This window comes from Bos mutus, chromosome 22 (genome assembly GCF_027580195.1).
Source record: "Bos mutus isolate GX-2022 chromosome 22, NWIPB_WYAK_1.1, whole genome shotgun sequence".
Taxonomy (NCBI): domain Eukaryota; kingdom Metazoa; phylum Chordata; class Mammalia; order Artiodactyla; family Bovidae; genus Bos; species Bos mutus.
This window is the reverse complement of record NC_091638.1, coordinates 29,116,409-29,144,015: the sequence shown is the minus strand read 5'-3', so window position 1 is coordinate 29,144,015 and position 27,607 is coordinate 29,116,409. Positions and strand designations below refer to the sequence as shown.

Below are 27,607 nucleotides of genomic sequence, written 5' to 3'. Positions count from 1 at the left end.
CATATGTACTTATAGCAAGGGGAGGCAAATTTTTTCTCTAAAGAGCCAGAGAGTAAATATTTTGCTTTGCAGGCCACATGATCTGTTGCAACTACTCAACTCTGCCATTATATCACAAAAGCAGCCATAAACAACACCCCAGTGAATGAGGATGACTATGTTCCAATAAAGCTTCATTTACGGGCACTAAAATTTGAAGTTCATATAATTTACGTGTGTCATGAAATGCTATTTTTGTTTTGATTTTTTTCCAACATTTGAAGATGTTAAGATATTATCTTAAGGGACTATTTCTCCTTTGTATATTATAAATACTTATATTTTGTACTTTTGTCTTATCGTTCCTGTTACACAATAAACTCAAGAGTCAAAGCCAAGTCATATATATCCTCATAATTCTTTCCTGATTCTCTTTTAATGTCTTGTACCGAGAAGGGATTTGATTTGTGTCTGTTGAATAAACATATGCTTGGTCATTATTTTTCAGTATTAATTTCTATTTAAAGGAACCCTAAATTGCAAAAATATAATTCTTCCATGATTTCCAGATAACATATAAGTATTTATTATTCAATATACATCATCTGGGCTTCCCTGGTGGCTCAGACAGTAAAGAATTCACCTGCAACGCAGGAGACCTGGGTTTGATCCCTGGGTTGGGAAGATACCCTGGAGGAGGACATGGCAACCCACTCCAGTATTTTTTCTTGGAGAATCCCATGGACAGAGGAGCCTGGGGGCTACAGTCCATGAGGTCACAAAGTGTCAGACAAAACTGAATGACTAAGCACAGCACATACTTCATCTAGGTCTCAATATTACCATGCCACAGGACTTTCACTCTTTAGGGTAAATAAAATATTTTCTCTTTGTTCTCCCAAATTTGTCTTAAATATATACATTTTTATACCTTTATCTTCTTAAAGAAAGTTTATAGTTACTTCCTTAAAAATTCAGATTAAGAAAAATCTCAAAATTGACTTTAGATTTATTAAAAGAGTCACTAAACATAGAATTTTTTTAAGCCATAATATCAAACCACGTAACTAACCTCCTGGGGTTCTTTTCCATTGCTCAGATCAGAAACTGTAGAAATTAACAAAAAATCTTTTATAAATGGTATAGGAAATACCATGTAGACTTAAATGTAAATAACATGTAGATTTAAATTTAAATACTTAAAAGATAAGCAGTGTATCTTCAGCTATTACCCACCCATAAGATACTTTAAGTGATTTTTTGGGGGGGAGCAGAATAACCACAAGATCTTAATCAGTTATGGCAATTAAAAGCAATTTATTATTTGTAAACCATACAGGAAATGCTGCCCCCTAGAGAATATTTTTGGATTAGGAAATGGCAACCCACTCCAGTATTCTTGCCTGGAGAATCCCAGGGACAGAGGAGCCTGGTGGGCTGCCACCTATGCGGTCACACAGAGTCGGACACAACTGAAGCGACTTAGCAGAGAATATTTTAAGAGAACAAAGAACGCTTTATACAAATGTAAACCAGTAATTTCCAGGCAAGCAATCTAAAAAAATTTCAGTGATTAACAATATTTAATGATGAATAAGATACTTAGAGGAAATATGTGTCTATGGAGTTGATCAGAATTTTATTTTCTTCCCTTTAATGTTCATGCTCATATACAATACCCTTCCTTCCATACAAAAGTATATGTATAAACCCAAAAATGCTGTGAGGATAAATAATATAGATAGGCAGTAAGAATGTGCCAATTTAAGATTGGGAACACGGATTTAGGCTCTGAGGAAGTGATGGAAGTAAAAGAAGTTTGCTCTGCCTTGTCGAAGAATCCCAGAAGAGCAAGGCAGAAGACTGGCACATGGGGACTTCCCAGGGGAATCCTCTCCTTCACAGGTTCCAGCTGCAGTTCACACTCGCCAGGGCTCCAAAGTCCCTCCTTTCTTAGGCTGGTTGGCATGTAAGGAAGCAGTCAGCAAAAGCAGATACCAACACAACTTCAAATATCCAATCTGAATTCCATGCTATTGAAATTAACTGAAAGCACTACAGTTGTTCCATTCTTCAAAATGTTTTAACTGTGACAGGGAATTGACCAAGAAAGGAAAAGTTCAAGAACAATTTAGAATGAAGAGGGAAACAGCAAGAAATATCGTCTCCTGACTGGAGAGCAGGAGATTAAGTGATCATATTAGGGAAGCAGAGAAATCAATTCTGGAGACCAGTTGACTCAAGTAAAACTGTCAACTAATTTTAGAGGCTGTAGGGTAATAGTGAAGAACAGAGAAACCTGGTGTGCTAAAGTCCATGGGGTCGCAAACAGTCAGACACGACTTAGCAACTGAACGACAAGGGCAAATCTCAGGGTCAGAGAGCCTATCAATTCCCAAGTTTCACTGATGAAACAGATGCTCATCTATAAAATGTCTCATGCCCCTCACTCACAATATTTAGAATACTTCCCTCCACCCTGCTATGCAATACTACCAGTCCTTGAAGTCCCAATTCAAATCTCCAGTCCCGAATGAAGCTTTCTCTGATCCCTAACGAAATATCACCTCTCCCTGTTTTGAAACCGCTCACTCAGCATTTCCTGTAAGGTGCTTACCACTGTCTGCTCTGTCTTTAATGTTTGTGATGGACATCTTAGCTCCCTTATTCATGAAGATGTTCCCCAAATACAGTCCGTGAACCTAATTCAGCTTTCTGCTGCTCTTCATATGGGCACTTTGTACATAATAAATAGCTTTATAGTAGGTGCTGACAAATACCTACTGAATGAATAAGTTAACAGATGAACACACTAACCAATGAACAAGTACTTTAGAGCGACGCGAAACTGAGGAGGAGCCTAGAATCAGAAGTCAAACAAGGCAGAAGCTCCCCTCTGCAGGAAATGACGTGTCATACGTGACTTAAAGCTCAGCCAGTTTTCCTGGCTTTATATTATCATCCACTGTATTTCTCCTTTGAACTACTTATTACAAGATGTAATTTTTTAAAAACCTGATAGCTGTGCTATCCCAGGACCCCAATAGAATTTTAAGTTCTCCCAGTGCAAGTCATGTCCCACCTGCTTACTCCAAGATCTCCAGACCCAGCTCAGCATCTTCGCATAGCAAGTGCTCAACAAATGCTTGTTGAATAACCCTCAAAATCATTTCATATAAGGCCCATAAGAAAGAACAATTAAAAGGTCTAATAGTTCTTTAAAATGTCCATAATTGAGAACCCACAAAAATTAAGTACAGATAAATGTAAACATCAAAAACTAGTGATTTTTCTTCTAGTTTTCAAGTTAGGATAATTTTTAAAATTCAATAAAAAGAAGCTGGGATGTCTCTGGTAGCCCAGTGGCTAAGACCTCGAGCTCCCAATGCAGGGGACCTGGGTTCGAGTCCTGCTTGGGAAACTGGATCCCACATGCTACAATGCTGCACAGTCATATTAATTAATTAATTATTTTTAAAAAGAAGCGTTTGGATACTGGACTAAAGAGAAATGAAATGCTAAAAATAAACTCATCTTCCAGGTTGCATGAGGTCTCAGAGCTCACACAATACACTTGCCATAGTTCTGTTTCTTAAACAACCATTCGCCTTAAAGGAAAAGATCAGCCCTAAGCCACTTACTATGGCTCTTTTCTTTCACATGGATTGTGCTATTATATCTATTCACAGAAGAGGTTAGTAAAGCTGTCATTTCAGTCATTTCTGAAAAAGTGATTAGCCCAGTAAGACTAATATGTAAGGGCTATTAATTACATGAAATAATGCCAGCTTTTACTTGGTAACAATAACTAATCGCCAGAAGGCTATTTCTTAGGTTATAGTCTGCCCACAGAACTACCAGACATCAGATCTCAAATGTTCACAGAAGGGTAGGTTTCTTGTTAGACCTAAAAACAAAACAGAACCTGAAATCATAACTTCAAACATGCATTTTTACTAGCCAAAAATTTTATATAATGGTCTGAACAAAGAGTACTATGTTTTCTAAAAGATGGTGAATAAATTTAAATTGAAAACACAGATATATAGGGGTTAAGACCCCAGATTCTTTTTAAAAAATAACTTTTTATAAAGGAAGATCACAACATGTACAAAGAGAAAAAATAGGGTGGTGAACTCCCAAGTACTCATTACCCAGCTTCAGCAAGGACCAACTCATGGCCAGCCTTGTCTCCACACCCTCCCACTTTCCGCCAACTTACTGTGGATTATTGTAAAGTCAATCCCAGTTTCATAAAATTTCCTTTAGTATAACTATTTCAATACTTCAAAGGGCACAGACCTAAGAGTCAGGCAGACCCAGCATCCAATCCAGGCTCCACCAACTCCTAGCTGAGTGAGCCTGGGCAACTGGACTGAACTTCCTTGAGACTGTCTTCTTCTATCCATGAGATGGAGACTGACATCCCGACTTCTCAGGAAGACAGTGTGGATATAATGAGGAACTGAGCCTCGTGCTGGCACACAGAAAGGAGTCACCAAGGTGCTGTGGCTAGAACGATCACTGTGCTAGCACATTAAGACAGGACTCTGTGGCTCATTTCCAGTGCGGCTCACAAAGGACAAAATAGATATCAAGTATTTCCATATTTTAAGAAGGGATGCTTAACCCTCTGTTGCTAAACTCGTAAGACACTAGCCAAAAACCTGGTATGTCACCTCTGGACCAATATTCACCTCCTGGAATTTAAGGGTATCATGGTCCAGAAAATCTCTTCGGATAAGACTGTTGGGGTACTATGGGATTTCTACCATCATTCATGAGGAAGGGAAAAAGGTGCTCTCCTGTCTCTTGGTTTTTCTTAAACCAAGAGAAAGGAGATTTCAAAGGGGGGACCTTGGAGAGCATAAGATACCTGTCCTGGAAACTGTGGGGCACAAAGACTGTTGTCTGACCCCAAACTGATAAAAGGCCCCCATAGAGAAGCAGGCAGGAGCAGCCTGTGGCTGAGTAGAGAGTAGCTCTGGAAGAAAGCAAGGTTCCCGCAGCAGGGTAAGGGCCCCCTCCGCACTGCCGGCTTCCCAACCTGAGGCAAGCCCAAGCTGGGGAAGGGAAGATTTATATTTTTAATCAAGTTCAAAGGGAACATTTTAAGTACTGAAATGAGACTTCTCTTATAATCTAAAGCAATATAAAAAGTTATAGAATATTTATCATATAGGATATATGTGTGTGATGTGATATTTATAGGATATATATTCCATCCATAAGCAATAAAAGAAACACTTCACAGAAAGAGCTTGAAGTGGGAACAGGGAGAAAAAATTAAGTTTTTTCCCTTTTACCCCTTGATGTTTAGCCCTTTCAATCTAACAGTTACATGATATGCTCAATAACCATACAAGAATGTGGAAGAAGAATAAAGAATGCCTTTAGAAAGATGAATGAAACACAGATAGTAGAATAAACAGTAAGTTGTATAAACAATGTATAATCAAGTACTCAGGTCATTTATAAAAGCAATAAAATTTCTTAAGACATACTAGAACACTGCTCTCTTTTAATTCCTTTTTATCATTGATTTTCAGTGAATAATGGCAGCTAAGTGATACTTCCATGAAGGATTCTTCTTAATCTTCTCAAAAGAATGAAGGAAGAAGTAAAAATTGCTAAAGATACAGGAACAGAGGGGGAAAACATGGAATGATCATGTGCCCCAAGATTATAGATTCAGACAGAGGAATTCCACATGCAAGACCCGACATTAAGCACTAAAATGACACTTGAAAGCACAAAGTAGGTTTTCTTCTCTTACAAGAATTTGAGCTATCCGTACAGCAACAGTGAGAGATGAATGTACAGTCTTCCAGGGGTGGGGAAGGTATAGCAGAGAGAATGTAAAGTTGAAAACAGCCAAAGGCCCAGAGAAGAATTTTGTAAGGCCTCTGTGAAGTCAGGTAAAGCAAATTCATGGCTCTTTAAAAACTTAGCTCTCAGTCAATCTGTAGATTCTGATACCAGCCTTCCTTCCTTGGTTTCGGAAACGTGTTTCACGTAAGATTTGCATTTCTTCTGGGGAGAGAGTTATTTATTACTTTCAACTATGAAAGCATGACACTGACCTTCAGAATAAAAGTGTGATGGCTTTTTTGATTATAAGTAGGCACGAATTCACTCTTGGAAAACGTTAAATGCCAAACCAGCGCTACCTGCACTTAAACTATAAGGTGTCTGAACAACTGAGACTCTTCAATGGTATTAATGGCATCCCGGTGGCACCCACCTGTATGAACAAAGGCGTCAACCCTCATCCAGAGCTTGCCATCCCCATAGTTTAGGGCATGAACTCTAGACAACCTAGCTCTCTGTTTCAGCACTAACTAGCCACAACCCAAACAAGCCACAGAACATACTGTGCATGGTTTATACAGGGTTGGGATTCATTTTCAGCATGCTACCTCGGGTTTTCTGTTGCTATCACAACACAGCTGATAAGCCTTTTTTTGTAGATAGATAATAATGGAAACTTAAGTCGAAATTTTCAATTCCGACCTACTAAAACTGAGGAATTGACTACAGTGTAAGTCAAGGCAATCAAATTTATTTTTGATTATGAATCACACAACTGCTTACTTTTCAAATAAAAACCCAGAGAACTAGATTATTTCGCAGAATAAAATAACAAGAGGGTGTGTGGGTGTGTGTGTGTGTGTGTGTGCATGCATGCACATGCATGCTCATCCGTGCATGTGCACACGCACATGGGGGTTTTGCAAGTTTTCCATCTCAAAGCCATGATATAACAAGAAAATCACAGCTGCATTCTCACTGTTTAAATCTATGAATAATGTGCAGATAATCTAGCATGACTTCAACAAGAAATTAACTGTGACATGTACTCAAATTCAACAATCAGTCATTTATAGTAGATTGACTTTTCAAGATAATTTTTGCAGTTCAAAAAAAATATCTTGGGGACTTGCCTGGAGGTCCAGTGGTTAACACTCGCCTTCCAATGAAGGGAGTATGGATTTGATCCCTGGTCAGGGAGCTAGGATCCCACATGCTTCAGGGCCAAAACACCAAAACATAAAACAAAAGCAATATAGTAACAATTTCAACAAAGACTTTAAAAATGGTCCACACCAAAAATATCTTAAAAAAAATATCTTAGAAGCTAAAAAGAAAGAATATCCAAAAAAAAACACAAACAAACAAAACAGTGTGTTTCCCCAGAAGACAGATTCCTCAAAGGCAGTAGCTCTTCTGTTCTATAATCAACAATCCTTTAAAATAAAATACTGCTAGTCTAAACCAGTAGGATGAATTTAAAAAGATCTTTCACTTAACTATGATTCATTTTTACGATTATTATCTATTTTAAAAGAATCTACTTCAAAGATGACTTTTCCCCCCAGGGCAGGAAAACTATGGGTCACACAGAAGTCAAAGAAAAACCTAGATAAATCCTAGGAGGGAGAAAACAGTACAGATGTGATTATTCCCATTAAGCCTAATGATATAAAGGAACGAACTTCTTCCTTTCTCCTTCTTAACCTCAAGTCTGAAAACTAAACCTCCAGAAGCACTGTTATCTAAAGACAAAGAAATAATGAGACTCCCTAAAAAAAAATATAAGAAATGACCATAAAGTATACCAAGTGAGTTTTAATAAAAATGTGCCAGAACTAATACATACAAATGGATGTTGTCCCATTAAAAAAGTCATTACCTTGGAAAATATATACTTAATCCAGTGATGCTGTTATAGGAACTTTGGAATTTGTTTCAGAGCTTAGAATTTTCCACATCCTTAAAAATAGCAAACATTTGTCTTTTGGGGTTTGATTTAGCAGTAATCAAGTAACCAGAGTAGCTGAACTTTCTCTGGAGAACCTTTCCTGATCTGCCAAATCCAGGTTCTGTGCCCCTCCTAGGATGACTGTCCTTTCTCCAACAGAGAACTTTTCACTCACCGCTGGAATTGTTTACTTACTTACCATCAGTCACCTTGGCAAAACTGTAAACTTCACAGGAGCAGGGAACTTACTTATTAACTTACTCACAACCCTAAAATAAAGCCTAGACAATTACAGGCATCTGTATGACACAGAAATACTGAATGATACAATCTACTAAATACAAGATGTTTTGGAACACCGTCTGTATTTACCCTCCCCACTCTCAAACTCTAAAAAAAGTACCACACCTGTCTGTATGATTATATACCTATAGAGAGAGACAATTACTTTATATAATACCTGAGAGGAAGAGTGTTTGGATTGAATGATTTTCATTACTTATTTTTGTAAAGGAAGAAAAGTAAAAATCAATGACTACATCCTCACAGACTAAAAACATTTAACTTTTCACTCTCAAATTTGCAAGCATAACATCTTACCTAGCTGCAATATCTTTATAGTGTCTCTGTAGGCTTTCATCACCAGCTTAAAATGGCGGTACAGTGGATAACACAAAACTCTTCTTCCAAAAGACACCAGGATTTCATGAACATTAGTCCAAGTCTGTGAAGTATCATTTACATGAATAATCATTTCCATATTACACAAAACAAAAGCACCACAACAAAATGTAAAACTATTCTCAATTAAAAACCAAGTCTGAGTCAACATGAAGCCAAGTGGAAGATAAATACAGTGCCATACAGTGAGACTCTTTCTGTAAACGTATAATAAAATTTTTATCTCGGCCTTTGTAATTCCTCATACTTTATCAACATATCACAAGTGCTCCTTAAAAATCACATTCATAGCAGGAAAGTTTTTAAAGTCTTTTAAGAATTACCACTATGAATGTGAAACACATGGTACTAACAAAATACAGATGCGCATAAAATGCATCTCTAAATGATACATGTTTCATGTTTTTGTCCTTTAGGACCATTCGAGATAATACAGATGAAAAATGCAGAACTCTTTATTGCAATGTGTTCAGAGTTCCCTTCTTTCCTCTCTCTCTTTGTTTTTCTGCTTTGGGCATGAGTAATACATGGCATTTACTTCAGTAATTTACTTTCACTTATCAAAGCGAAAACTACCCATTTCTGTGAAAAGGCTTTATCTTGAATGGTATCAAACTGATGCCATCAGCAATGTAAAACTTAATGAAAACACATTTTCTACAAAATTGTTTTTTAATTGGGTTTTGATTTAAAATGTATAAAAATGTTAACCTGCAAATAAAACTTAACATATAACATTAAAGGAGTACAACATTTCCATGTATATTCACCTTTAATAAATGAGTGATCTGATTAAGAATACTGAGTACTCAACAAAGAATAGTTGATATAATATAAAAAACAATGGTGAACTTCTAAAAAATTCTGGCAAAAACTAAATACTTATAAAAGTTTGACAGAGCTGGTTATATGTATGACAATAGCAAGTTATCTAAAAAACAATAAAAAATATCAAAATAAAATCATAAATCGATGAACTTTTTCATGCAGATTTTAATAACTAAACTATGAAATGATCTAGTCACCAACTACTTTATTTTCAATATTGGAATAATTACTGTGAGTATCACAAAAGTGGATTTATCCACTATATGCTGATTGTGGAAATACACAGAACCCAAGAGGAGTCCAGAGAAAAGCACTTTTCCATCTTAAATATGCATATGAATTCCTGGAGATCTTGCTATAGAGTCTAGCTCAGAGGGTCTGCTCTGTGATTCTGTCTTTTCAACAAGCTCCCAGCAGAGGATACTGGTCAGGCAGTTGGTTCATGGACATTCTTGGAGTAGCAAGATTCTCTGCTAAAGTGAAGTGTTTCAGTTCCTGTTTTTATCTTACCTATTATTTGAACAGATGTAGGGTATTTTGGAAGTTTGGAGACAATGTCTGTTATGGGAAGATGTATGCCAATATATGCCAACTTACATATAGGCCTTATCTATTATTTGAATAAAGTGATGCCATGAAACAACTTTGATTTTCCAACTGAAAATGTACACTATTTAGGATTCAAACTGGGGTGGGGAGGAAACAGAAACAAAACTAGTTGCCTTAATAGACGAAGCAGTTATCAATTGTCTTAAATAAACACTTTTTTTAAGCTTCTGTTTTGATGGACAACAGCATGTTCAAAACTAATAAATTTAAAGACACCATCCTTTGCCATTTGAAATATAAACAAGTGCTTTCTAGAAAACAGACACAAAAACAATTATGGCTATATTAGAAGAGTTATGAGATCTAAACATACCAATTGTAGAAACCTAGGATAAATTATTTAAGCTATATAACCTATGTTTCTTCATCTGTAAAACACCAGTAATACTTATCTCACAGACTTACTGCAAGGTTAGGTGAAGTAATATATATATGAAAGGCTTACACAGTCTCTGGTGGTAAGTGACAGTTAACAGTATTATCACCTAGGTTTGCTGCCTGTCTTTGAGCTCTGAGCCCCAATATATGCCAACTTACATACAGGCCTCAAATTTGACCCAGCATCTTCCCATAACAGACAATGTCCCCATCACTTCTTCAAACTTCGAAGATAACCCTACATTTGGCCTTCTTTATGTACTATGATTAGCGTAAGAGTAACAGATAAAAGCAAAATTTCATTTAAAAACATGGGGAAAAAAAAACTAGTACAATAAAGTTACCACTTTTCAGTCCAGGTTCGATGCATGAGACAGGGCGCTCAGGGCCGGTGCACTGGGATGGCCCTGAGGGATGGGATGGGGAGGGAGGTTCAGGATGGGAGACACATGTACACCCATGGCTGATTCATGTCAATGTATGGCAAAAACCACTACAATATTGTAAAGTAATAAGCCTCCAATTAAAATAAATTAGTTAATTTGCAAAAAAAAAAAAAAAAGTCAAAGAATTGCTTAAATTACCACAAATGAACTAATAACAACAAAATGTAACTCTGAAGAAACAAAATCTAAACAACTGCAACTGAAAACTGTACCTCAAACCAGCACAGCGTTGGGCTCAATTTTCTGATATTCCATGCAGATTCAACCTTTATTTGTTATGAAGAAAAGGATAGTGTCATATGAGAGGTAAAGTCATTTAGAAAGAAAACAACTATATCCACTTATTCAACTAGTATATGAATAGTATTGACATGTGTAAAACCTAAGAAGTGTCTATGGCTTTGCTGATGTCAAGGTGATCAAACGCCAAGTCTCTACTTTCTTCAGAATTTTATAAAGTGAAGCTTTTGCACTGGTAAGAGTACCAGAACACAAGAGCACATAAGCAATAGCTTTGAAACTAAAGAAAAGCAATGCATGCTCAATTTCTGTCCTTCTCAACTAGGTTACTTACCTCCCAAATATTTCACAAACAATCTACGAAAAGACTCAAAGATAATGTTAAAGTACCCTCTGTGGCATTTAAAAAGCTGCTGAAGAATCTGGCTTTTCAGAGAAGGTCTGCAAGAATAAGTACATTCTAGAGAAGACCTTGAAGTTTGCAAGACTTTGTGATTTCAAATATATGAATCTAAGAATGAAAAATGCAAAATTTTATTGGGCATAACTAAACACTCTCACTCATCTTCTCAAGCAATATGAAGCTATTTTTTCTGTCAAAGAAAACATTTTCTCTGACTATGGTGTTCTAAATAGATGAGTGGAACAAAATCCATTTTCAGTTATAGTATGCACTTAATACACTCATTAATATTCATTTTGGAGTCAAATACAAATCTCAAAAGTCACCTTTGAAATTTTCAGAATCCCAACAGCAAAAAAACTTGACACATATCAAATCCTTATCCCAATATTATGCTAATACTATGATGTTAAGTAGGCGAGAAAAGCAGGTTAAATAATAGTACATACATTACAACCCAATATAAATACATGTGTGTGATGAAAGAAGCCGAGAAGAGAAACATTTCCTTGTAACAATGGCTACCTTTGATAGCTGAGATGACAGGAAATTTTAATTATTTTCTTCCTGTATTTTCCTTTACAATGATATGAATTATTTGTGTAATCTAAAAAGAAGGAGGGGGGAGGGATACGATAGGGGTAGGAGATGAACTATTATGTACAAAATAAATAAGATACAAGAATACAGTGTACAGCACAAGGAAATATAAGTAAAATATATAAAAATACTGAATCACTACAATGTAAACGTGAAATACTGTAAATCAACTTTATGCCAATTTAAAGAATTTTTTAACTTAATAAATAAATAAAAAACAGGGAAGCATATGCACACCTCAAGTATAACCCCTTGAGCAAAAATTATTATCAATAGATACAGGGACACATTAACTGGAAAGATTTTTTTTCTGGCTTTCCAGCCTTTTGAAAAAAACATATATATACGATCAGAGATACAGGTGAGAAAGAAATTCAGCTCTTCATTTACAGAATCAAGTGTGGTATAAGAAGAGATACAATACAATTGTATATATTTCTTTAAAAGATCATTTAAAAAAGTAAGATCATCCTTTCTTTACAAAAAGATTTACTTTTGCAATAGGATTTCACTGAATAGCAAAAGGATACAATTCAGGTTTTTAAAATGTGATTTACATACAATTTTTCAGAAGTACAAATACTATTTAAATTGAGGGACACCTGCAGATAAATGCTCACATTCCTTTTTGTACAAAATACTATACCTTACATCTGTTAATAGACAGCTCAGAGAAAGACTAGAAATGGTAAAGTTTACCCCTTTCCAATGTCAGGTGTCATGTGGCAACAGGTGTCTCATTTGGTCACTTCATCTCCTAAAAGAAATGAGAGCCCAGGATATCCTTCTTCCCTACCTTCAGCTTTACTTCCCCACTCTGCTATTGAGTGAGACTAATGCCAAGAGAGAAGAAAAAAAAGACCAAATAAAAGCATTATGCTGGGGCTTCCATGGTGGCTCAGTGCGTAAGAATCCGCCTGCCAATGCAGGGGACACAGGTTCAATGCCTAGTCCGGGAAGATCCCACATGCCTTGAGCAACTAAGTCCATGTGCCACAACTACTGAGCCTGTGCTCTAGAGCCCGCAAGCTGCAACTACTGAGCCCATGCACCCTGGAACCCGTGCTCCGAAACAAGAGGTCACTCCAGTGAAAAGGCTGCATACCTCAAGAGAGTAGCCCCTGCTTGCCACAACTAGAGAAAAGCTTGTGCAGCAATGAAGACCCAGCACAATCAAAAATGAATAAATGAACAAATCTTTAAAAAGCATTATGCTTTCATGCTGGCATCCATCACCAACAGACCTGTGCACCTCAGTTCGGACTGTCCCCAAATAAACACTCATGACCTTAATACAGTTTACTCTGTACAACAGTCTATGCCAACGTTCACAGACACACACGCACTTACATTCCTCTCTCCTTCGGTGACACGGGTCTCATAGCAATATGCCAGAAGGATATCAATCAAACTGTAGTACACCTGACGATGGGCTTTCTTGTCCAGCAGGTAAGATTTATTAACAAATTTTCGCAGCTGATATTTCTCTTCTTCAGAAAAAGATACTAGAAGAAAATGCATTTAAAACTTAGATGTTTCATTCTGTTTGGTAAAACCCCCACTGCAGACAGATTTGTCAAAATTAGAACTTTAATTATAGAAACTGAAATAAAAATTCTTAAACTCTGGACATGGAAACAACTTTTTAATTAGACTTCACAATTTTTTTAAGAGCTATGTATTTGTTCAAATTCTAGTAGGGCTAAAAAAAAAAGAAAAAAAATGTCTAAACAATATCTATTGCTTATATCCAGACCCCTCCCACATACTGGCTGTTTTTTTTTTTTTGCTACACAGTTCTGTACTCAAGACAGCTAAATGACAACTCTGTTGTCAACAACAACAACAACAACTCTGACAATTACTCAATTGACTTTAAAAATAAGATAATTATATTTTGATAACAGAAAACATGTGAAACACTCTGTAAATATTATTTCGAAGTATTCCCATGTATTAGTCAATTTTAAGGGCATATTATTTTTCAAAATATCATTTATACAAAGTTTTACATAAATATGCAAATTTGATTATACCACGCATACTAAACTGGTTGGAAGAGGATGTTTCCTTTTCTTCTTCTGCTTGGCACCCTTTATCCTCATCAATAACTTTTTCCGTGTTAAAAAAAATCTAGTATATGTCACTTCATATTTTTCTTTACAACCATAGGACACACAAACATGTATACAAGGGAGTTGATATCTTTTCCTCCCCAGAGAATCAGATTATTTTTGTCCATCTAGCCAGTCTAACTCAATGACACCTCCAGGAAATCTCCCCAAGTCACTTGGTACTTAGCTAATTTTGTGGAGTAGAATATTCCATGGTGTGGTATGCTCTATCCAACCACTCCCCCTACTGATGGGCATTCACTCTGCTTCCAACTTTATGCCACTGCTAATGATGCTGCAGTAAATGTCATATCATATGTCACTGGATAATGGAGGCCTTATTTCCATGAAACAGATCCCCAACAGTAGACTTACTGGGTCAAAAAATTTATCTGTTTTTAAGAGATACTTTATTTAAGGGCTACATCTCTCCTTTGTAATGGTCATGGACAGAAGTTCCCTTCCCTAAGCATATCTCTTGCTTGCTCCCAGCCATAAATGCTTTTTTAAAAACCATTTTCAGTTTAATGGATATGAAAGGACTGTGGTAAGAAAAATTCTAAAATAACCTCCAGTAAGACATCACTTGAGTGTGGGCAGGAACTGTGACTTGCTTCTATTCAAAAGAATACGGCAACAGTGATAGGACAGCTACTGTTACGATTATTATGACTATGTTCTGATATTGGCAGAGACTCTCCCGCCAATCGCCAATCGTGAAGAAATAAGACGTCATGTCATGAGGGGGCCACGTGGCAGGGAACTGTGGGATCCTCTAATATCTGAGAGTGACGCCCCGGCTGAAAGCCAACAAGAACATGGGGGTCTCAGTTCTATAGTTGCAGGAATCAAGTTCTGCCAACCATCATGTGAGCTTAGAAAAGAACTCTGAGCTTCAGAAAGGAATACAGCTGCAAACATCTATTTTTTGAAAATGAAAAGATGGCCATATTTGTCTCCAGCCTTCCAAGACCCCTAGCAGAGGGCCACACCTCAGCTTCTAAGCATCTAGATAAACTATTAAGTATCTAGATATATTATTACCTCTATGTCAGTGTCATCAATCTCTTCCCTTACAAATTAATTCTTCATTCTCCTTCCATGCCCCATAAGAAGACCACTTTCAAATTCAATTTAAAAGTTGTTCAACTCAGTCATGAGGAACATTTAGCTTCCAGAACCAGTGAATATCAAAGTATTGCCAAAATAACTTTAAAGCCTTTTTTCCAGGTTTCAGAATTGTCCATTATATGCAGGTCAGGACAGGCTAAACTGCTGTAACAGACAGACCCAAAATACACTGAAGTTTCTCTCTCACACTACTACTCAGAGTGAACAGTCCAGGACAGGTGGGTATCAGGGTCTCCATACCTGTCTCCTGACCCATGAAAACAGCCAAATCAGAACTCTGTTTCTGATCTGTGGTAACTTGGAATGCAAAAAGAGGAAACTAATACAGTGACATATCACTGTTACGTCAGTTAGCATTTCTCTAACTGCTAAACTCCAAACATTATTTCATAGATTTGTTTGGCAACTTGGATCTGCGCTCCTATAAATTACCCATATGTTTTGCCCAGTTACTTTCTGGATGGCTTGTCAAATATTTAAGAACTTGTCTACTATGGATTCAAACCCGAGTCATCTCTCCAAATCTACTGCATCTCTACTGACTCTGTTCAGAGGATCTTAGGTCATTGAATTATTTATGTCTGTGTGTAGTCCAATATGTCTTTTTTTTTTTTTAAACCAGATTGTGAATTTATAGCCTTCAATAAGGTTTCTCCAACTCCTGAATTGTCCATGGAGTCTCTCAGCTTTTCTTTAAGAGTTACTGTTTCCTCTTTTAAATTTAAATCTATAATCTATCTGAAAATTACTTTTTTGTATTTTCAGATTTTGGTTAATTACAGATGAGGAGTTAATTGTGCCCGCACAGTCTGCTCAGTAAGCCATCTTTTCTACTGTATTGAACCACCAACTTTATCAAATAGATCTGCTGCTTTTCTTGCTAAATACTACTTCCAAGCACTTTAGGTTTTTGTCACCTGCAAATACAATATTTTTCCCATTCCCAATAAATTATCAACAGAAGAGAGAGACACTATCTCTTTTAAATATCAGTCACCTTACCAATGGAGAAGGCAATGGCACCCCACTCCAGTACTCTTGCCTGGAAAATCCATGGACAGAGGAGCCTGGTAGGCTGCAGTCCATGGGGTCGCTAAGAGTCGGACACAACTGAGCGACTTCACTTTCACTTTTCTCTTTCATGCATTGGAGAAGGAAATGGCAACCCACTCCAGTATTCTTGCCTGGAGAATCCCACGGTCAGAGAAGCTTGGTGGGTTATAGTCCACAGGCTCACAAAGAGTTGGACAGGGTGGAAGCAACTTAGCACACACACACATATAGGCATATAAAATGTACATACAGACAGACCCAAAATACAGTGGCTTCAGTAAGACAGAAGTTTCTCACACTACTACTCGGAGTGAACAGTCCAGAACGGGTGAGTATCAGCATTTCCACTATATGACTTCCATCTATGGTATAAGATGCTGTTTCAGGTTAAAATTTTCCAACCAATGGCAAAGTGGAAGAAGAAGAGGATGACAAACACCTTTTTCTAAGGAATTGATCCAGAAAGTGCACACAGCACTTTCACTCACTTCCTATCATCGAGGACTTAAGTCTTACAAACACATCCAGGGGCAAAGAAAGGCAGGAAACTTGGCCACTAGCTGAGAGGGCATGAGCTCAGTTTTAACTCAGGAAGCCTGTTCTTAGTGGAGAAGAGTTAATAAAAGCCACGTGTTTTTGACACCTTCTCAGAAACCAAAAATTATTAAACCACCTTTTTAGTATTCCCAAGTCATTCTCTTAACAGCTAGTTAAGTCCCAGCCTTTCTGTCTCTGCTCAACAAAAGACTGCCCTTCTGTTCATCACAACTGGGCAAAAGCCCGAAGGAAAAGAATATGATTACTCCCGCATAATGGTCCCTTTTCACATATCGTTTTCATGTCTATACTCTCAGGAGCCTTAAGTTTAACATGGCTTCTTTTTGCTGTAAGGTTTCCTTCCAGCAGTTTTTTGCAGTCTGTTCTCTTGGGAAAAAAAATCTTAAATACCCTTACATGAAATTACTAGAAGCAATATTCCTTTACTTACTAAAATACTGTTAGTACTAAAAAAAAAAAAAAAAAAAAAGACAGGATATGACATAAAATACACTATTTTTTTCAGCCATGTTAAAAAGTCTATGTTTAAAAAAAATTTTAGTGTATTTGTACAAGCATTGTTCACATAAACAAGTAACTATATGAACGTATTTAATTTGCTGGCCAGCAACAAAAAGAAATGTGTATATTTTAAAGTTTAATAATACAGGTGAGTATAACACAGTTAGGAGAAGCACTCTTTAAAGACTGACTTCTAAAAAAGATTGAATTCTAAAAAAGAAATTCATGTGACAGATCAAGTGGGTATTGACTGTCCCATTACAGGGCTCATATGAAGATTTTTCAATTAAAGAGAAGCTCTCCGTTCACTTAAAGTGGTCTGATGTGAGGAAACTATTAAAAGGAACATTTCTTCGATGCATGAAGAACACATATCTGACAAAATATTTGAAGACTCCTATTACTCAGCAAGAACACCTGAGAAGGTATTCCCTTAAGTACAGTTTTGGAGACGTTCATTAGTTTAGCTAATAGGAAAGTGCCAGGTGATCGTGACAATAGGATCTCACTAGAGAAAAGCCTTTAGACTCTAGCTGGCTAAGAAAGACTTCTGCTTCCATGGACTTCTGAATCACAAGGTAAGCGTGCCCAGAACCAGTGAACAACATACCAAATCATTCACACACACATTTATTCCTTACTCCTAAGTCATCACACCTGTATGTATTCAATGATTTGTAAAGGTTGACTTGGGTACTATGAGCTCTGATGTTATATGACCCACAGATAAGTCTTTCTATACATCACAAATAATTTTCTATGACTGTACACACAAGGCTGACTTGAATGCACTCTTCCAAATTCCTGAATGCTGGGTGCCCCTAACCTTCACTTACAACACACCCACCTTTTCCTGGGTGGTTTGAGTTCCAGTTTGGCCTAAGTAGTTCATTAAAAATACACAGAAATATTTAAATTCTGAACTTCAAACAAAGAAACCAGAGATAATAAATAACAATAACAGCAAACCGGGAAATCAGTAGAGAAACCAAAAGTCTGAGCTCCCTCAGGCCTTTCACATTAGAGCTATAAATCATATCACCCAAAGGGAAACTTGGGGAGATTTGCACACAGTCAGGTCCAACCAAGGAGAAGCACCACAAATAACTACAGATGCGGTACAAATAATACTTGGATGCTTGCCACCACAATTAACATTTATAATAAAGTCAAGCATTCATGTGACTTTAGCTACACAACATAGCAGCTTTGTTATCCAGTTCATAACATTTTGGTTAATTATACTTCTGTAAACAATCTACAGGGTTTCCCAGGTGACTCAGTGGTAAAGAATCTGCCTGCCAATGCAGGAGATTCAGGAGCGTCTCACAGGTTCAAACCCTGGATCAGGCAGAACCCCTGGAGGAGGAAATTGCAACCCGCTCAAGTATTCTTGCCTGGGAAATCCTGTGGACAGAGGAACCTGCTGGGCTACAGTTCAGGGGGTCGCAAAGAATCAGATAAGACTCAGCAACTGAACACATAACAACAAATAATCTACAGTCAAACAAAAGCCTATTTCGGGCTCTATTTGGGGAAGAAACTGGTGCCTTAACATGGAAGCAAATGGCCCAAGATCACCTCCCGAGATGAGAAACTCCACCAAAACATTTGAAGACCGCCAAGTGGCTCCCACCAAAGTGGAAAGTGACTTTGTTACTTCACTTCAAACATCATCTGTTTTTATTATTTTTAAATCTTTGCTGCCTAATTCCCTTCCCAAACATCCTTGTCCTCTGTGGGTCAACAAATCATACATGATCTGGCTCCTCTCAGAGAAATTGAAACCTATTCCATTGTACACTTTCTGGAAACAGATCAGGGGAATCAGAAGAAAAGGTACTGCACTCAAACCCTTGGCCCCAATGGCCAGCCCCACAGTGTTGCAGCTTTCAGGGCTGATGCTGACAGTTTAACTCCGCAAACACTGGTGCCAAACAGGATGTCCCTGCTAGGAAGTTCACCGACTACGAGTGTTACGTGGTGTCATAACAAGCCATCATGTGCCAAGATTCTTGGGCTGAGATTAACCGCTGAGACACAACATGGGAAATGTGGTAAGTTCATCCTCGTGAAACCAGAGCTCAGTGGGAGCACTGCATTTAACACTTCCATTTACAAGCCTTTGGGGAGGAAGATCCAGATCATTACAGAAATGAAGACGGCAAGGAAAGTCTCCGTGTTGAAACTGAGAGCGACGTGACGAATATGACAAAAGTCATAACCGAGGCAAAGACAGGGGACAAAGTTTATCACCTAAGGCTTATCTGGAAATCAAGACAATCCAGCTTAATGCTTTAGGAGGAGGAGGAATCCAAGACGCACCCCTCACCTGCACTGTTGTATCTGCTGGAAATGTCCCCCTGCGATGACAGAGAGGAAGAAGGCCTGGGAGCAAAGAGGGGATGAGAGGAAGAGGAGGAAGGGGGAAATTACAGCAGCAGCACGCTGCTTGAATGAGCTGAGAACTTCAAAGTTCATGTTTTGGTTTATTTCTTTTCTCCCCTATTTGAGCCCGGTTCGACGCATTTCAATGTGTGCCTCCAATTCTGGGTGTCTCAAAACATTGAACAAGAAAAAAAGAAACCTGAAAGAAGAATCATGTAAACAAAGAACTTGCCCTTAAAGCCATGTAAATGTACAAAAACTGTCATTTCAAACGGAAGCCAATTCCTGGCTCTCCTGCCATTGATTTACTCTGTACTGATATTTCTAACACATAATACGCTAAGATTTTAAGTAAATGATCTAGTTCAATCCTCATGACAATTCTGTGAGGCAGATACAGGATTTCCACAGCATCCCAGAGCAGTTGCAAAGTCACAAAGCAGCCTGTGGAGGAGGAGGGCATTAAACCCTGAACCCCCTATTATATCCCCCTTATATCCTATGCATAACCAAGCTTCCCTGATAGCTCAGTTGGTAAAGAATCCACCTGCAATGCAGGAGACCCCAGTTCAATTCCTGGGTCGGGAAGATCCCCTGGAGAAGGGAAAGGCTACCCACTCCAGTATTCTGGCCTGGAGAATTCCATGGACTGTATAGTCCAGGGGGTGGCAAAAAGTTGGACACGACTGAGCAACTTTCATAGGCATAACCATTACTTAACACATTTACAAGAGATACCATCTGTACAACAAAGAATTCAAGTTCCTCTACCTTTATCACATGCCCTTGTTGTTTTTAAAAGTGATTCTTAGAATAAAGCACTGTAACAGTTTAATGGGCTGGGAATGTGTCTGAAGCACCAGTCTGGGTTACACACCACAGAGACTCAGAAGGGACAGTGGTTAAAGGCACCAACTGGCTTAGCCTTCTGTTAAAAGTATACATAGAGAACGACTGAGACAGAAAATAGGACCTAGATACACTACAACTGATTAAAGCAGAGCAAGTTAAAATTTAAATTAAAGGTAAATACCATCTCGATTTTTAAGGCAACTAGCTCACCCTTGTGGACAGAAAACTACACAACCACCAATTCCTTCCCAGACTGCTTCAGTAAGATACCACACCAAAACTGGGGAACGGACTCAAACCAATAGAAAGCATTGACGATTTAAGTCTGAACAAACTTTCTAAGCAGGTCTATAAATCGTGTTAGCAATCCCATGCCTGAAAATTCCCCTACATGATACGGGAAGTCTCTGAAAGATTCTTGAACTCAAATCAAATATACAACCAAGGATTTGCTGAAAACAATGTAACAAGAATCATCATTTACAAATAAATTTCCATTGTGCCGGAGAGTCAACTCCAAAAAATACTGGCAATTTTTCAATCTGCTAGAGACCACCTAAATTCTAATGAAACCTAATTACAAAAATATTTACTGCAATATTTATTTTATTCTACAAATATTTGTTGAGTACCCATTACATGATAGGCTCTTTCAAGGCTCTAGAAATAGAACAAATAGCAAGCTGCTGCATTTCTATGCAGAGGATCAAAATACTGTGAAGCAACAGTTTCTTCAGAATCAGTGGTCAAAGAAGGTCACTGCAGAACCATGTAAACACCCCGAATGTCCACAAGTAGTCAACAACCCAAACAGTCACCAGTTATGACACAAAAACACAACAGGACACTAGGCAGGTATGAAAAGCTTCAGGTAGAACTGTAAGCATTGATGGAAGATGTACAACATACACTATAAAGGAAGCAAAGTGAGAAGAGAGTGTATATGAATCTATGTGTATAAACTTCTAAAAGCAAATGCTTAGATGTGGGTATATATGTTTAGAATACCCCAAATTGTTAACAGTGATTATTTTCAGGAAAAGGAATTTGGAGTGAGGAGATTCTATATTCCATTTCATGCACGTGTGTATGTGTGTGTGTGTTCCTTTCATTTAAACACTGAGTTTTTTTTTTTTTTGGAAGTAAGATTGTTTGCTCTCAAATAATGCATAGGATGGATTTTTTAATACATGTATTTTTATTATATAATTTTCAAGTATACAGCATTAAAATTCAACATCTGCATATACTACAAAATGATCATCACAACACAAGTCTAGGCATGGTATTTTTAATGTATAATTAAAAGCCAAATCAGTATAACAGAAAACATTAGCCCACTATTCTTGATCTATGTGAAATTGTTATAATTCTAATTCACAGACTTAACATACCAACCTCCCACTTAGAAAAGGTGTTAATAAAATGCGTGTGTGTGTGTGTGTGTGTGTGTGTGTGTGTGAGTGCTCAGTCATGTCGAACTGTTTTGTGACCCCATGGACCATAGCCCACCAGGCTCCTCTGTCCATGGCATTCTCCAGGCAAGACTACTGGAGTGGGTTGCCATTTTCTACTCCAGGGAATCTACCCAATCCAGGGATTGAACCCATATTTCTTATGTCTCCTGCACTGGCAGACATATTTTTTACCACTGCACCACTCGGGAAGCCCATTAATAAAATGCTTGTCTAAAACTACAACTCTGTGTATAATATTTGGCTTAATGTTAAGCATGGCACAATCGTCTCTTGTGGCTCATAAAACCCCCTAACTCAGCCTTATTTGGTAAAAATTGCTCTCTGTAAGGTACAGAAAGGAAGATAACTAGTCCTGCTTCCACATGAAACCACTTCTGAAATAACTGGGGAGAACTTATCAAATTCATCCAACAGACAAAGGGATGGAAAACTTGGTCTTTTCTCACCATTACTAATACTCAAACACCTTTACCACAGAGGAACATTCAGATCCCACAAGCAGATTATTCAACAACTACACATGTCCTGTATGTTAATGTCCCTAAATTTGATAAAAATATTTAAAAAATTAAGAAATTTTAAAGAACCCCAATGATTCAAAAGTAAAATATATTCCAAAAGAATTTTCTGAGACAAATAAGTATAAGTACTGTGTGACATTTCCAAGTCCCGGGTAAAGCTCCTATTTCCAAAATTAGCAAATCAAAATAATATCTTCACCCCATGTGACAATTACAATTGTGTGTTTAAGAAAGGCAGTGTGCAAATGAGTCTTATTTTGAGTTTCTTACCTAACGCAGCAAGATTTTCTTCCTCCTGACTCTTTCCCAAAGAGGTCATCATTTCTGAATATAAATCACTCCACCAAGGATTATATTCCAAAACCTGCTTAACTGCTTCATCTTCCATAAAGTCAGCTCTGGAAAAAAAAAAAAAATATGAAGGGGCTTGTTACATATAATCAGGCTGGTTTTCACTGTTTAAAATTTTACCTTAATTCATCATATTTGTACTAGAAATACAGACTGATTTAAAGCACATTTCAAGGCAAGACTGAGCGCTGCTATTACTTTCACTGTGGTTACTAATCATCATAAATGCAAAGTAAGCCTCAGACTAAAGGGGTATTTGACATTTGCGATCTTTTTAAACAGAAAGTACAGAGAAGACCAGTCCCCTCTAAAGTCCTATGTCCTATACCACAGTTATGCGGGATGAAGCAAATCTGAATACACAATGCTCATGAAGGCTAGGCCTTGTGCAATTTGCAAATATTACAAATTTTCATAAGCTTATAATAAATAGTATTTTAATTCCACCACCACCACCAAGAGGTCTCTCTCTCACATACACACACACATCATTTTTTAGTATGTGCATTCATGTTTCCTTCCAAGACGCAATCTATTTCATTTAGCTATGCTAATATTTATAGACCCTAAGTCAAAACTATTGCAAAAGATAAAAGGAACTTTCACAGAGAACAGAAAATTACTTTTCCTGTACTTTACTTTCTCAGTTTTAACTAGAAAAATAACTGCTACATTCAAAGTAAACTCTTTGAAGACACTTATTCAGAAACGATGCTGTCTTACAGCTTCCCAGGTGGCAGCAGTGGTAAAGAATCCACCTGCAAATGCAGGAAACAGAAGAAACGTTGGTTTGATCCCTGGGTCGGGAACATCCCCTGGAGGAGGGCATGGCAACCCACTCCAGTATTCTTGCCTGGAGAATCCCATGGACAGAGGAGCCTGGGGGGCTACAGTCCATGGGGTCACAAAGAATTGGACACAACGGAAGCAACTTAGCATAGCACACACAGCACAAATACTATCTTATATTCAAAGTTGGAAGTTGGAAAAGAATGACATAAACTATAACTTATGGTGGGAAATTCATTGATATTTCAGGTAATTAGAACCTCAAGACACTGGTCATTTTGATACACTGGATTTTCTAGCTCATGGTTTTAATACTTTAAAGACTTTAATAGACTTTAAAGACTTTCAACTGAGATACTGAAATCTTTTTAAAATTAGAAAGATCACAGATAACTTACTGAGTTCTTTGGATGTGGCAAGCCCTGCACTAAGTGCTTTTCATTCATTATTTCCTTGAATACCCACACCACTTCATTAGGCAATGGGTGCTATCAATACTCCCCTTTTACACGAGTGGAAACTGAGGGCTGGAAAAGTTGTGTACCAGGGTTAAGGTCAAAGAACCAGTGAGAAGTGGGGCCAGGATTTGGACCCCTTTAAGTCTCAGTCTGAAATCCAAGCTATTAACCAATATAAACTTTCCATTTTTATGAGTGAGGAAATAAAGCACATATTGGACAAAACTGAACAGCAATTATCTTGAAGGAGTAATTCTCAGTGCCAGCTCCTCTCGGGATCAGGCTGTTGCCCAGGACTCTGGCCTGAACAGTTAAGTGCCCCCGACAGAGACAGTGACACAGGATGCTAACAGACTCGACTGGAGAGGGAACGGCTTCTGCTTTGGGACGAGTTATTGGAGGCGTCCTTGTAGGAAAGACAGAAACTTGTCCCCCAGGCAGTCAGATATGCTAACCTGTGCTCAAGAGAGACACACAGAAGTCCTGAGCATTCACACAGTTACTGAGGCGAAAGAAGAGGACAGAACACCCAGGGTGAAGTGGCCACCTGAGAGGAAAGGGTGTTGAAAGCTGGAGCACCAAGGACGTTTTAATCAAGGGTAGAAGAAGGGCAACCCACTCCAGTGCTCTTGCCTGGAGAATCCCAGGGACGGGGGAGACTGGTGGGCTGCCGTCTCTGGGGTCACACAGAGTCGGACGCGACTGAAGTGACGCAGCAGTAGCAGCAACAGCAGCAGCAGAAGGGCCCATCTGAAAAGATGCTGTTTTTTTCCCCAGGAGGAAAAATAATAGGGGGAAAATCCTCTTGTAAAACAGTATCTCTGCCACCTTCACGCACACCCCTCAAAAAATTCAAAAATGTTTTGAGTAAAATCTCACTAGTACAGTCCCTCATCTAAACAGTGATGGTTCATTCCTTGTGATGCCCAGCATCTAAGGTCGACTGATGCTCTACGTTTCAGAATAAATTATTTTCAAGTTTTAAAATGCCATGAGTTCAATGGGCATTCACTGAGTGCCCTCTTTGTGGCGTAAGAGAGAAGACCAGTAAGACTCTTGCCCTGTCCTTCAGGGCACCACAATTCAATGGGAACAATAGAAAAAAAACCCACAGAATGTTACAAAATAATGCAGTAAAAACAAGATGAGCTATAACACATGAGCACTTCCTATGCCAAGCTGGAAGCAAGGGTGCCAGGGGGTGACAATTGAGCCCAGCCTTACAGGATAAGTCAAAGTTATTCAGGGAAAGCAGGAAAAGGGGAAAAATCAGCTGGCAAAGGGAAATCAGAAGTAAAAAAATGTGTGAGAAGCAGTGTGGTACAGGTGGGGAGATGCAAACATTCATTACTGTCATCATATGAAATGTGGGCAGGGGGTGGCAAAATAGACGCCACAGAGGCAGGTAGCATCCAGATAACAGAAAACTTTCTATACATGCTAAGGAGTTAGGAATTTATGCTTTAGGCAAAGGAGAGCCCAGATCAGATCAGATCAGATCAGTCGCTCAGTAGTGTCCTACTCTTTGCGACCCCATGAATCACAGCACGCCAGGCCTCCCTGTACATCACCAACTCCCAGAGTTCACTCAGACTCACATCCATCAAGTCAGTGATGCCATCCAGCCATCTCATCTTCTGTCATTCTTTTGCCCCAATCCTGCTCAGTCTTTTCCAATGAGTCGCTTCGCATGAGGTGGCCAAAGTACTGGAGTCCGATCATTCCTTCCAAAGACCCCAGGGCTGATCTCCTTTAGAATGGACTGGTTGGATCTCCCTGCAGCCCACCAGGCTCCCCTGACCACCTGGGATTCGCCAGGCAAGTCCAAACACTGGAGAGCCCAGTGGGTTGCAGATTTCCTTCTCAGTAGACACCAAATGGTTGATGGATCTGCAGAAGAGCAGGGCTGGAATGAGAAACGCCAGCTGGGCAGTTAGGGGACAGCTGCAACAAGCCAGACACAGATGAGGGCCAGGAAGAGATGGAGTGAAGCAAAGCAGAAAGAGATAAGTGGTACAATTTCAGGATTGACTGGAAATGTGGAATAAAGAACAAAGTCCAAGGTGACTCCCAGGTTTTCAACCTGGGTGACTGGGATGAAATAAAGGGCATCCTATCAAGCAGAAAATTCAGGAAGATTTTACAGGTAAAATGATGCATTCGATGTTAAACATGTGGAATTAGAGGAATCAGTGAGATGCCCAGTCGCTCTCTAAACCCTTCACCTGGTGCCTTATTGAAATACTTTTCATTTCCCCACTTCTCCAGCTGTCATTGTGAGATCTGTCTCAATAAATCCAGGAGCTTGAGTCATTCAATCAAATCTTGGTAGAACCAAAATGTATAATGAATGAACATTACATTTTTTCCACAAGATTTTGCATAAAGAACCACATTAAGAGGTATAAACTATCTTTTATATAAAATATTTTGCTGCTATAAGGACATATTGTACAGTACAGGGATAGAGTCAATATTTTAACACTAACATTTTTCAGTTCAGTTCAAGTGAAAAGTGACAGTGAAGTCCGACTCTTTTCACTCCCCATGACCCTATGGACTGCACACCAGGCCTCCTGTCCATGGGATTCTCCTGGCAAGTTCACTCAGACTGCCATTGCCTTCTCAAGTCATTCAGATGATGCCAATAAATCCAGCCATCTATCATCTTCTTTGTCGTCCCCTTCTGAACCTCAATTTTAATCCCTCCCAGCATCAGTATAAAGTCTTTTCCAATAAAGTCAACATATTTACATGAGGGGGCCAAGGTCTGGATTTTTCAGCTTTCAGCATCATTCCTTCCAAAGAAATCCCTCTTTCCTGAATCTTCAGCACACCAGGCCTTGTCCATGGATCTCCTGCAGTTCAAGGGACTCACTCCATCAAGTCAGTTGCCTCCAACATCACAGTTCAAAAGCATCAATTCTTGCCCCTAATCCCTCCCAGCATCAGTCTTTTTCCAATGAGTCCAAATTTCATGAGGTGGCCATCCATACATCATTCCCACAAGGAAAAACCATAGCCTTGAATGGATAGACGTTGGATCTTTGTTGGCAAGGGACTCTAATGTCTTCTCCAACTTTGAATAGCATCTATCTAGGTTATAGTCCAAATAATCCATTTATATAGGAAAAACAGTGTATTGACTAGATATACTTTATATATATATAATAATATTTATCTAGGTTATATACTTTAGGTTATATAATAATATATTTAAAACTTTATATATAATCTATATAAAAGTTGTGAATCACTATGTTGTAAAGTTGAAACTAATATAATAAACTAAATAATATTGTAAAACTACACCTCAATTTTTAAAAATAAATAAATAAACAAAAGGTCTTCTCTCAGTCCAAAAAAGGCACTTCAAATGCTATATAATCATTGTTGTCCCTTTTCTTATCTCGTTATTTTGAATGTTAACTAAATTCTTTTATTTTCTTTAATAAGAGAATAAGTGAGACTTTATGAACTGGTTAAA

The 27,607-nt window shown here is 38.2% G+C and overlaps 1 protein-coding gene across 1 annotated transcript in view; it reads right to left on the bottom strand.

Moving 5' to 3' along the window:
* The window catches only part of SHQ1 (SHQ1, H/ACA ribonucleoprotein assembly factor), a 101,990-nt gene that overhangs the window by 55,970 nt on the left and 18,413 nt on the right, over window positions 1-27,607 (bottom strand). Inside the window, exons 6-9 of the mRNA XM_005910916.2 lie at window positions 22,793-22,920; window positions 13,277-13,431; window positions 10,896-10,949; window positions 8,342-8,465 (exon numbers count right to left, since the gene is read on the bottom strand). Of these exons, the coding sequence (XP_005910978.2) occupies window positions 8,342-8,465; window positions 10,896-10,949; window positions 13,277-13,431; window positions 22,793-22,920 (461 nt within the window). The remainder of the gene's footprint in view (window positions 1-8,341; window positions 8,466-10,895; window positions 10,950-13,276; window positions 13,432-22,792; window positions 22,921-27,607) is intronic.